This window comes from Diadema setosum, chromosome 12 (assembly GCF_964275005.1).
Source record: "Diadema setosum chromosome 12, eeDiaSeto1, whole genome shotgun sequence".
Lineage (NCBI taxonomy): Eukaryota > Metazoa > Echinodermata > Echinoidea > Diadematoida > Diadematidae > Diadema > Diadema setosum.
In genome coordinates this window covers 28,542,506-28,559,580 of record NC_092696.1, presented here as the reverse complement: position 1 = coordinate 28,559,580, position 17,075 = coordinate 28,542,506, and the positions used below count along the sequence as shown (strand labels likewise).

The window sequence follows — 17,075 nt, the reverse complement described above, 5'->3', positions numbered from 1 at the left end:
TAGGCTTTATTGCAAAAATTTCATATGGTAGGATGTTTTGTGATACAACATACCTACACGTATGCATCGAATGTGATATCTTGAACATTTTTAAAATCACTGCTCCCAAAGGTAAACTGGACCTTTAATCATCAATGTACAGAACAAATGGATTTTAAGAACATGACATCACAAATTCATGAACTAAAGTGATCAATGTTGATAGTAACATAGTCAGAAAATGTTTCTCTGACTCTGACATATTTTATTCCTCTCATACTACTGATCTGGTAGTGCCTTTAAGTCACTTTTTTTTGAACAGGTTTGTCTCTGAGGTGACTATCCCTTCAACTTTTTTGTTTTACTCTACTGTGTTTGTTGTCCTAGATCTCATTTAATTGTGTGCCAAGTTTACACTCTTTGCCCAAACGCTTAATCTTGTGATGGCTATCGATAATAAACAGCAAAAGGGCAATGCGTCATAAATTGGATGTACCAGGTTTATGATGTATGGACAGTTTAGTGCAGAGTAATTTGTGACCCGAAGCAAATAGGTCAAAGAAACTATGAAACCTTTTTGTTTTATCTCTTCCTTCAATTATCCTATAAAAAATTGCACACACACACAGATATTAGGTGTCATCATTCCTGCCCGTGAATATTATTACAGTGTACATGTAACCTAGTTATAATGAGGACTGGAAAACCGTGACAATTTACTTCTTATGTCAAGTTCCTTGCTTAATTAGGGTACAGAAGCAAAGAAATATAAAGAAACAGGACTTGCATTATCATCTTGCTATATGATTGTTTTGCTTTTTATATAACACCTAATTAGAATGTAGGCCCTATTTATCTGATTGGTCGATTGCCCATCACGTGACATTTTGTTTGAGTAAAAATGGATAGCGCATGGCTGACATCACCCATTTCCATTGTCTCGAAGTTTTTGTTTCATTGCACGGCTCTGATTTCACAATAAACAAACATCTGCCGTGCGCACTCAACAATTACCAGCGCACTTCGCATACTTTTGTAATTCATATTTTAAAACAACTTCAACCGATATTGGCTTCACCTGCTTACGTACATACACAGTGATTGTGACTGTGCTGCTACTTATTTGACTTTCACGGAAAATGGTTGCCATTTCTGTGCTAAATCCAAGAATCTGTGTGAACTAAATCTGTTGACGTTTGAGGTGTTGTATAAAACAAATAGTGTATGGTCTTTATTCGTGCAATGGAACAAGATTTCACACTCGGTGAAAGATGAGCTGCTCTATTGAACTTCGGTTTACCTCGTTGAATAGAGCGCCTCTATCTTTCAACTCATGCAAAATCTTGTACCATCGCACTCGTGACCATTCACTATTTGTATAACATCCAGTATCTCTAACAAGGTGCGACTGAATATTTTCCTGAAGTGATATGAGATTTTGAAATATTAGAGTTCTTTTTTTTTTCAGGGACACAATGTGTGAGGTAATCAGGTGATGTTCATAATTCCAAATGTTAGTTAATTGGAAAGTTAAATAAGTTTTTTTTTTTATTCCAAAACAAAGCAATTCCATATACTTATATTTCTATTTCTAGAATCTACAAATCAAAGAGTGTTTGCCAATTTTAAAGGTTTGTTATATTTTAAAATTTCACTAATCTGAGAATAGAATAAGGTTCATTGTTCCAAAGGTCTGACAAATTTCAAAAATATGAACCTTATTTCATTTTTGGATTAATATTGTCTACAGGTAAACAAACAAAACAGCAACACACACAAAAATGTAGTACAAAAAAGTGTAGTAGTTGAGTATTTACAATCCTCCATGTAAGATTGTGCCAAATGGGAATAAATATCATTATCAGGTTAGCAATATGATTAGAAAATCCTTGACTACTTTAATGCCATATATATATTTTGCGCGCATGAAATTTGGTGGAGCCAAGATTCACAAAAGGTTTTGACTATACAGTGCATTGAATGCCAGTGGCATTTTGCAAAAATAAAAATTCATGTCACAAAATGTTTCTGGTCTTACAGTTTGAATTCGTGCCACTGGGCCCACTCATTGTCAGAAGTACTTGGTGAGAGCAAAAAGGTCATTGAAGTCCGAGTCCACCCTTTGTCAGAGTTAACGTCCTTCTTGTTCTAAGCTAAATGAATGCCTGATAGTCATGCTTGAATGGTTGAGGCTCTGTGTGCTTTGTAAACAACCACATGAATATGTAGGATAATTCTTCTATTTGTTACAAATTCATGAAATTGTATTCCCCAGTCAATCACAAACAATGCTATGATATTTACTTCCAAACTCTTGTGCTATGCTAAATGTGGCCATTTCTTTGGGCAATATTGGGGCTTTAACGAAATCTTCAGCTCAAGGCATTTGTTGACGAGATACACAATTGTCAGTGCGGCTTTGCGACCAATCAAAATCTAATTTTGCCTTTGCCTGGAATTGCCAACATCAATTGCAGCCAAGATTGCTATGCACCTTCTTGAAGATTACCTACATCTCCTTCTACCAACCACCCCCCCCCTTTCCCAATATCAGACTTACTACCTGTAGAAAACAGAGGACTAGCTGTATACTTAGCTGTATACCTTTAAATATTAGTAACTTGTAATGTCAAGGTAACTAGGGAACTAGATTGTAGTCTTACATTCCCAGACTCATTTGCTAGTCACAGTGATGATATTGCTCTCGTGATGTATCTTTCTGTAAGAATGTTTTGGGTAGAGATGTACAGGAACAAATTTTACGCCACTATAAACAAGTCTAATTCCTCTGCATCGTATGTTTCTTGAAAATATTTTGTTGCATAAATGTGGATGGTGGGAAGTGAGCAGCATATTACGCCCAGGTTTCTCGTCGTGATATCATCTGCTTTGGTACATTATGGTGTCAGATGGATCGAGATTTGAAACCCCTGGAGTCGTATCTTGCTGTGATGGTGTTGATAAGTGACGTCAAAAAGAATTATGCATTCAAAACATTTTTGGGATTATTCAATCCTCCGGCTCAGAATGACTTGCAACATCATGTATTCCTTACATAATGACATTACCCAAAAAAAGTGGAAAGAATATAGTTCTAAGATATATGCCTCACTGCCCACAGTCAAAAAAAAAAAAAAAAAAAAAAAAAAGAGGAAAGTATGGCAATTTATTAAATCTCCTGGGGTCTGTGAGGATCAGACTATCATTATTTAATCCCTCCCAGAAAAGAATGAAATTGAAATACCAAAATTATTTTTGTGTGTATGTTTGGCCGAGATGGAATATTTGTACAAAAGTTCACCTGAGTTCAGGTATTTGTAGGTGGGGGGATATTGCTCTGTTCTCTGGATAAACTTTATTGACACAGTTTTAGAAAAAAAACAAACCAACAAACCAAAATGACAGATACAATTATATTGAATTCATATGCTGAATATCGACCTCAGTTATTTGACCGTCACATTTCACGGTCACTTCACTATATGGACATGGACTGGCACACGAATGTCTTTGCATGGCCATGCATTTCCAGCATGAAATTTTTAATCGAAATCATACACATCAATACACACCGGTTGAAACAAAAAAAACCCACCACCACCAACAACAACAACATCATCAACAACAACAACAAAACAACAACATACAATCAAACTGACAGACAGGCAGACAGACAAACAAACAAACAAAACCAGCAACAAGGAACGGATGTCACCTTCATCTTCGTGCTATCTGCAGTTGGACTTCAAAGTACAGATTAGTATGGTGACTTCTCTGCAATTTTAAAACTAGAAAAGCAATCCAAGCTAGCAGACCTCAGCCAAGCAGCTTACAGTTGTATTTCCGCCCTTATCCTGAATTTTGTTGGGCATATAATGCAGAGGTTTCAAGTCTCAGATTCTCTAGGAACCTCCCCGAAAACTTTGAATGTTTCTTTATCATGTCACAAAAGAATGTTACAGCTTCAGTGATTCAAGAATATATGTGACCCACCAGGACAACTGAAGGATCCATAAGTCGCTGACAGCTGAGCCGAGAAAATTGAGTTTGAAGTCAGGCCATCAAAATTGGTCAACACCATAGAATTTTTGTTACAGACACAATATTGTAGTCTGTTGTTTCGTCTATCATCTGCCAAAATTTCAAAGCTAAATAATCAAAGGAAAGGTGAAAAATCAAAATTTGTCTGGGCCATGATTTTTCCGACTTTCAACGGAACAGAAACGTGTCCATTTGGATTTAGCGCCGCAGATACAGTCTGCCCCTAACAATTAGGAAGTGAACTTATTGGTCAGTTCATGGCATCCGTGTTACTGATTGGTCGTGTATAGACCACTTGAATGAACATCGTGGAGGTCGCTAAGAGCATACCTTCCATTGTCAAGAGGTGATAACTGTCTTACCTCCCCTTGATCACGATTGCGTCGGAAGGACAACTTAAAAGGCGGATTTCTTGAAATGCTGATTTCCTAGATCATTTGACATGGTCTCACAAACTCATCCATATTTCTACAACCAAATACTTTTGTGAGTCATATTATATATGAAATTAAAGTGGAAAAGGTAGCAAATAATGTAATGTCATTTTCAGAAAATCAACCTCCCCCGACTTTTGGATCCATTTGTTGCAACAGGTCACACATGTATATTTTTCCTATTGTCGCAATGTAGGAGTGCTCTCAGGGAAGCTCTCTTAACCCGTTGAGGATGGACTAATTTTGCTACAGCATGCATTTCCCATAGCCCCTGCAAGAGTATACTTGGGACTCATCTTCAGCGGGTTTAATCTCTTCATATCTCAACTAAAGAATGTGCAAACTACACTGACTTGATAAGAATATTTATTAAATATGAAATATTATATTTGATTTATTTATTTTTAGCCATTGAGACATGCATGTAATCCATGAATTTTGATGGTTTAATTAACTTCTCTGATGTTAAAGCCTTGAGAATAATGAAACAGCCTTTGAAAAGAGCAGTGCTAATACTATTAATCTAGGCTGCCCTGGGGAAATAAAACCATTATATCATCATCATTATTAATTCAATTTCCACTACCATCAATTCAGAGCTTGAGCTGGTACATCATCAGTTTAAAGAAGAAATTGCTGTGAAACCAAAAATTGATTACGTTATTATAAAGTTATACCAGATGTATCATGTTGGAGAAATGACTGAATCAATTACGCTGGTTCAAGAAACTTGTAGGATAAACTCAAGCCTGACTTCTCTGTGATCATCAGAGAATGAGGTATTCAATGTTTATTTGATGAAAATTGGTTTTGAAATGGCTGAGATATCCAAAACAGAGTGATTCTAATAAAGTGTAGGACCCACCTTTTATTACGATCGCTTTGTTTTACTTTGTTTTTGGATGTTCCAGTCATTCCAATCCTGATTTTCATCAAATAAACTTTGAATTTCTCTTAAAATAGTATGCTCTGTACTATTTCATAAGTATTTTCTTGGTATCTCGCAAAAAGTTATAAGCCCAATTCTCGTCTCCACCAATACTGTACCATCGCTTTAAACGAGAACTTTGCTCTGAAAAAAAAAGAAAAAAGAAGAAAAAAGTTAAGTTTTCTCCTGATGTGTAACATTTAAGAAACTATGCTGCTTCGAGAAACTTGTAGAATAAACCCAAACCTGATTTTTCCGTGATTAAAACGCTAATCCAAGACTCAAACCTGTGTTGTGTTCCTTATTCACAACCCTTTCCTATACGTAGCCTTAACCTGTTTAGGATGAGTCCCGAGTATACGAGTATACGGGCAAGCGTCTGTGGGAAATGCGTGTTGTAGCAAAATCAAACCAGCCTCAATGGGTTAAAGGGAATGTACAGTACTGGTTGAGGTGGGGGATTCCGGTAAACAACATTCCTAAGTGAGATAATGAGAAACCTCTGATGAAATATGAAAAAGCATAAAAGGATTCAACATTTATTTGATGAAAATTGGTTTTCAAATGGCTGAGATATCCAAAAAGGTGATGATATAAGGCGACAGGCCATGCCTTTTATTAGGATCTCTTTGTTTGTTTGACGATACTAATTCAAATTTTTGCATTGGTTGTTTCTATCCTGAACTCACATTTTAGAACTATTTTGTTTTATTTCATGTTCAAACGGTAAATCACACCTTTAAATTGCTTGGTTCCAGCTGAGAGCTCTCGGATGAGTAATGAATAAATCTTAGTTGAGTTGAGATAGAGAGTGTTTAAATGAGTACATGATAAAATCCATGGTTGCGTACCCATCCCACTCCTTATAAAAAAAGTATCATGTAAACCAACCCCTGGATAAATTTCTGAAAATAGCAGAGCCATGGCGCCTGCATCTCCTATTCCAGTCCACAACAGAGCGGGTGACATGCAATACAAGAAATATTATGCATGACATTATGCTCCGTAACAAGAAGAGCAGGGTACACTGTACATGTGTATTGATAAAGGGTGGGGGGGGGGGGGGGAGGGGGTTGTGGTGTATTGGAGAAATTTTTTGATGAACTCTAGTTGAACTATACCTATGTATGGAATCTCTTGTAGGAAGAAGGGTTGGCTTAATTGCATCATTTGGCTCATATTTCAGGGATTAGTTAAAGTTTACCGGTGCTATTCTGAGGGGGGGGGGGGGGGTAACTTTCCCCCCAACTGTGAATTGTTAACACCTTAAATGCTGATGCATAACAACCACTGGGCTGTTTGCTGAATTCATACTTGTATACATGGTACATACTATCAGTCCTATAGTAAAGATGTATTATATTGGATTTCTTATCAAGTAGAATATCACAATTATATTTTTGTTTATATTGCATGTTTATATTGGATGACCATGCATTATAATAAAAATATTACAGTCATATTTTTGTTAATGCATGGTCATCTGATATAACCATTATTATCTTTTTCAATGCAAAAGAATCAGTATCATAGATATACTTTTGTTAGTCAGTATTGTACATTGCGCGCTGCTTGAACACCATTTTGGACTTAGCAATTAAATCCCAAATGTATATTTAGCCCTTGTGCAATTCTGAGTAATCAGGATTAATTTGACCTTGGTAAAGTAAAACTGCACTTTCTTAAAGGACAGGTTCACCTTCAAAAAGGATTGAGAGAATGCAGCAATATTAGTAGAACACATCAGTGAAAGTTTGAGGAAAATTGGACAATCGATGCAAAAGTTATGAATTTTTAAAATTTTTGTGTTGGAACCGCTGGATGAGGAGACTACTAAGGCTTGTGATGTCATATGAGTACAACAGTATAAAGAAAATGTAAAGAAAATTCAACATATTTTCACTTTTTTCACATAATAAAAGAGCACTTGACTTGCCTCTTTCTAAAGGCAATGGGAATAATATTACCCATAACATATGTCAGTAACGAGTCAAGGGAATGTGTACTTTTTCCAAAAGATGAAATTTTGTGAAATTCTCTTTATATTTTCCTTATATTGTTGTACGCATGTGCCATCATACACTGCAGTAGTCTTCTCATCCAGCGGTGACTGCACAAAAACTTAAAAAATTCATAACTTTTGAACGGATTGTCCGATTTTCCTCAAACTTTCAATGATGTGTTCTGCTAATATTGCTACACTCGCTCAATCCTTATGTTAATGAAGGTGAACTTGTCCTTTAAAAGTGCCCGTCATGCTTTTTTATCATGCATGTAAGCCAGTATGATGCATGAAGGCCGTAATCTTTATATTATTGCATTGCAGATATGGGGTAATGTTGCACTGCAGAAATGGTAATGTGCACACTCTTCAATTTTATTTCAACACAGATTGCAATGATACTTATAATCCTTCCTACAAATATTCATATTTCTTCATGAACCCTTCATCTACATGCTGATATGGAATGAAACGAAAGTGTGTGTAAACCAGTAGTTTAAAAAAAAAGCCACAAATCTTCCAAAACAGTAATACCCCTTTCATAAACTCATCCTCCTATTATCCGCATAAGAATAATGCGGACAATTCAATAAAAAATGCGTTCACAAACTCTGAAAATAATCCGCATTATTTTTACGAGCGCCCGTCCTGAAAAAGGCGGATAATCGTCATGGTGACTGCACACGTCCCTCCTGCGGGAAAGACAGGTGACGTTTGACCGCACCCCGGCAATTATCCGCATTATTTGGGTTTGCGTTCATAAACTCAAAATCTGGTCCCGACGCTGCTATTATGCGGATAATAGAAGGGTCGAAATAATGCGCATTATTCTATCCCCGCTCCGATTTTACGACCAAATGTTGCGGATATTATCCGCATTATTGAGTTTATGAAAGGGGTATAAGAGAAGCAATTACACTCTGAATCTAAAAGTAGCACTGCTTTCTTGATTGGGTTGTCTCTACTAGCTACCAGTACTTATGTTATGTGATTGTTAAAGCAAAGCAAAACAAAACAGAACAAAACAAAATGTAGGGGAAAAAAAAAACCTGCTAAAGTTTCCTGCCATAAATTTATATCTATATAGTTTGAACTATAATTGTACCTTCCTATGAGGTAAACAAAATGAAATAAAATGATAACTGTAGAGAAACCTCACCTTCCCAATTATGATAAAAGTTCATGGTACCCAAAATGCTGGAAGTAAACTCAAAAATTGTTCACTGCAAAAGAAAAGTTTGTTAAGTTATAATTATAATAATTATAACTGTCCAGTATATGCAATTCAGACTTCAGCAAAGTTACTTCATTGGTGTTATACACATTTGCAAACGAGTTCAAAGCAAACGTGAAACCCCTCGTACCATAGGTTGCATCTTCCTAGTTGCTTCATCTCACTTATGGTAGTATAAAGATTCATTCAAGTTCTAAGTCATAGTGACAGTTAGATGGGGGGGGGGGGGGGGTTGGGGAGAGGTTAGGCTGTGCCCCTTGACCTTGTCTTGACCTCAGGAATGTCCGAGGACTTCTTTCCATTTACCCAGGCTCATGGCCAAGAAATTGTTAGTCTTTGTACAGTACACTGACCACAAACGTGTAGACTGAAATGAATAGCTGTACATATTTTTAATTAACTTTAAAATTCTCATTTTATTTGTGTATGTGCATTGTGTGTGTGATTTGATGTGCGGGAAGAGTAATTTTATGTTACTTAACTTCTGTCTACGCTCGACAATGTAGGCCTATACAACAAACTTGTTTTCTGTGGATAGTTCCTCCATTCTCCATTCTCCATTCTCCATTCAGTTGCAAATCATTTTTCTCATCACAATGAGAATGAATACATTTTGGTCCACTTCCAAATTAAACAGTGCAACCATTGATAAAAGCCAGATTATTGTTCTCAAAGGTACATGCACTTTTCTTTTCTAATGGCCTCTTGTGTCAGATTGAGGTTCATAATAACATTCTTTTAACCTGTTCTATACGGGAACCTGGTGGCCTGTGTATTGAGTCTATGGATATTTCAGAATTCAGAATAGAATGGGTTAACCATGAATCACAAGGATCAAGTGAACACAATGTTGCAGCATTTGACGAACATCTATCAGTCACTTTTGTAGCTGAGAGTAGCACAAGATCACTCACAGGGTCTGCGCGTGGAGACTAGCGAGACCTGACCATCGCACGCATTCCAACACAGAAATGAACATGTGTGCACAGACAGTGGCGTCGCCCGTGAACAACCGCTGCAGCCACGAAGATTACTTGCTGACATAAAAGCGAGGCTCTCTAGTCCATGGCCACGTCCAATGGCTGACCGCCACCACTATATACTGCCGTATGCCAGTCGACCTAATAAACACGTTCTTCTTGCCGCACGGCCTGGACTCTGCATTAGTGACATTTTTGTGGGTTTGTCTCCCCACCACCGCTCCCACACAGAGATGGGCAAATTATTGTCCGCTTGGCCTTTTCCCCAAGATGAATCTGTGCTTATGTACGTTGCTACAGCCGTAGAAATGAGCGGAAATAGACATTGGCTGTAGCTGGCCACTGCTGTAGCATCGCCTACAGCCATTCTCTCTTGCATCACTTATTCCAGAAACAGTATCTTGACAGTGTGAAATTACATGAAAACATGCATATGTATAATAAATACAATACAGAAGCTATGGTATAGTTCAATAGGTGAAATCTAAGTGATAGAGAATTGTTTTGTTTCATCAAGAGCTTGTAATACTTACTCGTTATTGCTATTTTTTTACATGGTAATTTTGTGAAATAATGAAATATTTACTACTTTTTGATTTGGCTTTAGTGGGAGCATTATGGTATTTGATGTATAAGAAGAAAGATAAATAGATGATGTTTTGTCAGTGATGATGATGATAATAAAATCAATAACAGCAGCAAAAACAACAATAAAAATGTTATTGTGATCCTGATTATGTATAGTGCTTGTAAAAAGCAAATACTGTCGAAGGACCAAAAGAACTATGTCTATGTTACACCCTGCAAGCACCGCATTGTCAGTAAACCTGCCTTATAAGGTTCAATTGAGTGTTAGTGTTGCAATGCATTTGGGACTTCCTTGCGTAAATGTTGGAAAGTTGATGAAAATTCCTTGCATATTCACTAAACAGTCATTATCTTTTGGTTTCCGTATGGGGGTTTAAAGGGGCAAAAAATGAAAAAAAAAAAGTGCCTTCAAAACTTTTTGCTTTCCCAGTTCTGGCAAGCTTCTTTTTTTTTTTCATTGTTCCAAAACATTTGCCCGACTTCAATTTTCACTTGCCCCAGGCAGTCGCGTAAAGCGCTTATGTAGCACCCTGGCAATTCATTCTCTAGCTTTTCCCAGAATAATTGCAAATATGTTAGCTTGTAGGTGTAATCTCCTATGGCTTGTTTTCAAGGGGCTGTTAATACATGTGTCAGGTTGTGGTCTAGCAAATGCAGACCTCTTTTCCATTCTACAGCTGATAGTTAGGAACTGCTGCATTCTGCTGATTATGTTTAGTCCATACAATTATCAACAAGCCAATATAATATGAATTTGTTATGGTAGCCAAATGCAGAAGTTTGTCTTTGAGGTGATTGCAGTCCATAAACGCCTGTATTTATGAAATTATGAAATGCACTGCACTCTTTCTGACAGCATTTGACCTAGGGGAGACAGACTAGCGAAGATGCATGAATGGCTAAGAAATATCTCACCCAGTTACGCACTGAACTTGAACTTTGCAGTCATCAACAACGGGAAAGCCACATGCGTTGTTCTTTTTTTTTCCCCCCTCGATCCCCCTTTCTTTCTTTTCTCATGAGCCCCTGCGGGAGTTGTATATCAATGCAGGGCCTATAGATCAGCCCCGTGGCAGGTTTTGTTTAGAGTCGCAGGGGTTGTCCAGCGGGCGAGCTCGACAAGATCATGTGGACGTTGTTCAAGGGGGGTAGATATCATTATTCATGACTGATTTTTTAGATTGTTGTTGCGTGGGATCGGATCGACGCGAGGAGGACTTTGTGGACTACAAAAACTTTGATTATTTACCTCTGTGTGTGCATCTCTCGTCTTTTCTTTCCTCGACAGATAAAGTGCAAGAGAATGGAACACTATGGAGAGATGATCCTGTGAAAGAGAGTAAGTCGGGCGCAAAATTTTTCATTCTCTTTCCTCCCCCTCCACCACTCTCCTGTAACTGTAATGTTGTGACCTTGCAATTGTACCCTGGTGGCAAGACACTTGCACTCCCTTCCCTCAGCAGGGACCTACTCCTGCGGATCAATGTTGAGAATGATTGGAATATGTCTCATGTGCAGCGGAATGTGATTTAATCCATTCCATACTTAATTGTGTAATCCCCATAGACATAATACACAGGCTACCCGGTTCCTATGAAACAGGTTGATATCTATCGTTCATATATTTCTACCTCTCGTACTACACCTCTTTGACTCTTGTAATACTCACTTTCTCTCTCTCTAAATCTATCAATGTCTATATGCTTGTATTTTTGTATGATTATGCATGCGTATATATGTTGTAAATTGATTTATTTTAAGACCTTATATCCTTATGACAGCATACGTAGTTCAGTATATATTTATCCTGTAAAAGTGGATAGTTTCGTGTGCGTAGATTTTTGTGCTAGGCTGAGTAAAACAAGTTTCGCGTGTTTTTACTTCCACGGAATCAAGACATCAACTACGTATCCTGGAACATACGGCAAGCAAAAATATTTGCAAGCTTTTATTTTCATACACATTGTACTAGTTTCAGGCCACACAAAGTGCACAAAAAATTCAACACTGCATAAGCTTCCAGTTTTACTGTGTGTGTGTGTATACACATACATATCCAGCTCATTTTCTATTTCTCTGATATCTCTCTGTATACATGTGTGTGTATCAATATTTGTGTGCGTGTGTTGTGCATATATGTACATGTTTACCTTGTATGCCAATAAAAGAATTGACTCTTGCTTGCATTTTATTCATGTTTAAGTCTTACCTGTTGAACAGCAGGTGTTAAGATTGTGTCGGATTATATTTGCCCACATTTACAGGTATTTTCACATGTCAATCACTATCTGTAATTTCAGTCATTTCACGGTAGTATTCAACCCTCCGCCACTGGCTGATTTTGACCGTGGGTAAAGTTCATCCATCGGTAGGCATATGGTGTAGATATATGGGCTATACGTTCTGTCACCTTAAAGGGGCTGTTACCCTTGTGAAGCCAGTGATGTCAGTGGGAGCTTTGGATTGAAGTGAATACAGCAGCAGTATGGAAATGATTATAATTTTGAGGGAAGGAACCATTTTTACAAACTCTGTTAGTTTTGTGATACATCTTCAAAATAAAGATTGTTTCCAATAAGAAAGCCTGCTGAGACTTGTCTGACTTTGATAGCAAAAATGAATGCATACAAACTGGTTCCCAATTTATGAAATGCATTGAGTATCTGCAGATAGACAAAATATTTTATCTACTACATTGCAAAGCATCAGAGGAAAAAAAAAATCTTCAATTTAACTTCCACTGCATTAGTTGTCAAAGAAAATAAAAAGCAGAGTAATACATGTGTCTGATATTTGATTCTAAAGTTATCTAAGAAAAGTGACGGTCTCAGTAGTATGAATTGAACAAACTTTTTGATTGCATTTATCATGACAATCACATGAACGTAGATATTGTACATTTGTACAATCAGTATAGAAATATAATAGAAATTGCATTTACACTCTCCCACACTGTATGGTCCTTGAGACTTTTTTTTTTCGGTAACTTGTACCAGCATCAGTTTGAGAGGCAATTCTGAAATACTTACAGGGGCATTCCAGATGATTTATACAATTTCACATCATGTAGTACATAAAATGATAGTGCCATGTATAGATTCGTGGAATCTATTGTGTTTCCTGAGCAGATACACAGACTCTAAAAAAACCCCAGACACAACTGATCAAGGATGATGACAAAGAAGGCTCACATGTTGCAGTAATACAGCAATGTCATTCCATTACAATACCAAGCTTTGCTTGACAAGTTTACCTGTGTAGATTTCATGCCTGTTTTGTTCTATAGTTCTGCTCCCAGAGCGCCCAATCATGCATTCTTTTGTGAAGATGCTATGTCATTATCCTCGTTCATCATGATTTGATATGAGTTTTGAAAAAAACAAAAACATCAACTCTTGTTCCTCATCCCAATCACTATAAATTCTGAAACTCTGTACCCAGTGTAACCAATTTATCAATGAACGTGGTCCTGACAAAAGGTGGGTCCCACCTTTGTCTCAGTAGTTTCGAAACCAATTTTCATCAAGCAAACTTTAAATTCCTCTAAGAATTGTATGCTCTTTCGTGTTTCAAAAGAGGTTTCTCATTTTCTCACCAAAATGGGAAACCTGAAGCCAAATCTCAACCAAATCTACACTATCTCTCAAAGAGATAGCAATGTACATTCTTTCTTTTTTAATTCTGTCTCTCACTGTCTCTTTTTGATATTCTATCAATTTCTCTCTATTTTCATCCTTTTTTTTATTTTTGCTTTGTAGTTTTCTAATATTCCAGTTTGCTCTTTTGTGTATTAACACTTGAGGTGGTTTAGACGACAACAAATGTATTAGTCTGACCTCGCACAAATGATATTACCTTTCCCTGACTACGCATTTTCCTCCTTCTATTCATCCATCTACTGGTCAAGCTCATTATCATCAAACGTTCTCCCCTCCCCTCCCCCCCCCCCTTATCTCGCCATAATCATGGCCTACGTCCCTCTGTCACGTCAATTAGATTGCACAGTAGGTGGCCAGCCGGTGATAATGGGCCAGTTCGTATATTTTCGGCAAAGAAGATGGCGTTTGCCCGTGATGCGAGCAAGCATCAATCGGAAGGATCCGCCTTGAGAAATTACAACCCCCCCCCCCCAATAAAAAGAGATGTCATATTTATAAATTTGAGCAAGTAGCAGTTGGAGCAATTCTAAAGATGTTGTTATTGCCTTTTTTTTTTCTTTGCCTTGGAGAAGGTATCAAGTTCGAGAGAAATGGGAAGAAAAAATCAGCCTTGAGTATTGTGGAAAAATTATCTGCCTTTCAGATGATAAAGAAGGGAATTGTAAAACCCATTTTTAACACACACAAAAAGATGGAAACAGAACCAACTAGGTGTCTGTGAAGAAATAGATATTCCTGTTCTTCAGAATGCATCAATGCCTTCCTGCTTCTGAATTATTGTACACAAACATTGCCAGGTTATTTCAGGTACAATCAAAGTTTGACATTTACCTCAATGCTTATTATTATTATCATCATTATTTCATTATTGTTATTAGTATTATTATTTTTTGTGGGGGGATGGGGGCAAGAAAATCCTTCCAGGCTGACTTATTGGCACAAGTGTTCAAATTGTTGTAATATTTTTTATGTCATCTGCCCTATCTGACATGTAAAGATTCTCTGCGTATCTGGCTGGGTATTCACTGTGGGCTCATACTCATTTAGACACTGTGATGCAAATAATCATAGGTTTTTACCATTGCATTCACATTTTGATGAAAAATTTCAGTTTTATGGCACATCTGTAATTTATGACACTTTGTCAAGGTAATGCGTATTTTCAGTAATGTTGCTAGACATTTGCATGTTTTATGTATGCCCACAGGAGGGATTTCAGTATTGAGTTTAAGTCTTATGGAAAAACAAAACAAAACAAAACAAAACAATATTTTTCTTCCTGAGAATATTTCTTCTTTATTTTTTGTAATTTTGTTTTTATTCATTTATTCATTTATTTTTATTTTTATTTTTGGAAAATCATGGCAACAAACTTCACACAGAATAACACTCCCATGTGCGTTTTTTTTTTTTTTTTTTTGGGGGGGGGGTAATGTTTCTGATGCCCATTGGCACAATATGCGTCGTTACTTTGACCAAAGTGTGATGCAAATTTCTAGTGCAGCGCATGCTTTCGGTGTCAGTGTGAACGAGCCTCGTGGAAATATAAGAGTATTTGCAGCATGACGAGGAGCAACGTAGAGATTCTCCTGCCTCCTGAGGTAGCCCTGCGAGTTTAATGGCAGGCTTCTGCATCTATGCTAATTAATGCCATGCCCGTAACCAGGGTGTAAGATGGATGGATGGTTTGTATCATCACTTGTCGTTCCACCATAGGCAAAACACTGATGGATGTTTCTATTGGGTTGAGCTTTCTTGCCATCAGATTGGCCCAATTGAATAATAAAGAAGGAAAACTGAGGTTTTATTCATTCCATTTTGATAATTAAGTAACATTATGCCCATAGGAAGTGTATTGATAAATTTTTGACATGTACACGATGCACATATTATATACCTAATTGAATGCTAAAAAAGTATGTATGCTGTATAGCCATGTAAGCTGCACAAAAAAAATATGTTTGGTGCAAATGAGTGTTTGTTTTTAGTGCAGTTTGTACTTGAAATGTAGCTATTGTTTCTATCCCTTTGTGATATAACATGAATGGAAAAATGGAATGCATGAATGAATGAATGAATGAATGAAGGAATGGATGAAGAAATTAATAAATGAATGGAATAAGCAAAAAGGAACATACAATTTTACTGAACTATTCGTGTAATATGTTCAAAGACAGCTCAACGCAAGTGCCATAATTACAGGTTCCTGAATTACACTTGACTGCATGCTGATCACCAATTTTTTTATATATAAACCCTCTGATTATTGTTTCAAGGGCCGATTACCACACACACACACACACACACACACACACAAACACACACACAAATGCATACACAAACAACAACAACAACAACAAGAAAAAAAAACCCTAAGTGCTATACACTCTGTCCAAAGTCTCTAATACAGAAAGGGCATTTAGCCATGAATCATCATTACTATCAGGTAATGTTAGCAGGCCTAATTTTGATCATTTACTAGTTGCCAGGGAAGAAGGACATAATCTTTTGTGTCAATTGGTTAGTTATTTGTCATTTTGAGATTAACTGAAACTAGTCCATAATTTGTGGTAAGAAAATTTACTCAGTTCTACTGCAAACACTGCAGAAAATAAAAGTCTGACATGTTTATATTGAGGCAATGGCTTTTGTGTCATTGCTCTGACAATACGGAAAGGCATTACGGGGAGGCTTGGAAACGTCCGAACACAAACAAATGTTGTTCTATATATAGTCCCACTCAGTGCATACGATGTGTGCAAGTCGCAACTCGCTCTTGGCTTTATGTATCTGGGCTAATAAATTTGATTTAGTGATACCGGTGCTACAATATCTTCCTTCTTCTTCTTTCTGTGGAGGAGAGGGAAGCCGAAACGATAGGTGCGCGTAACTCACGGTGACTCAACCACACTAAAATCTGATTTCAAGCCATGAATGAATTATTCATCGCCATCTTTACTGCCACGTTTTTTTCGTAATATTGAAACTGTCCTTTTTTTTTTCTCTCTCTCTCTCTCCTTCTCTTACTCTCTTCCACCCTCTTGTATGTTTTCTTTTCCACCTTTTAAGCATTCTGTTTGTCTTTTCTTTCCACCTGTCTTTTTTCTTTCTTCTTACCTGTCAAAGGGTTTGAGTCATACCTGGGCTTTTTACAGGTGTGAAGATCGGATCTCATTTGCAAGTAAAAAGCTACGGGAACTCATTTGAGTATCACTCTGAACAATTCCCAT

General features: G+C 37.1%; 1 protein-coding gene across 1 annotated transcript in view; it reads left to right on the top strand.

The window, feature by feature from the left end:
- Nucleotides 1–17,075, top strand: part of LOC140235851 (nuclear receptor ROR-beta-like) — a 176,180-nt gene that overhangs the window by 55,166 nt on the left and 103,939 nt on the right. Inside the window, exon 3 of the mRNA XM_072315849.1 lies at nucleotides 11,475–11,525. Within this exon, the coding sequence (XP_072171950.1) occupies nucleotides 11,475–11,525 (51 nt within the window). The remainder of the gene's footprint in view (nucleotides 1–11,474; nucleotides 11,526–17,075) is intronic.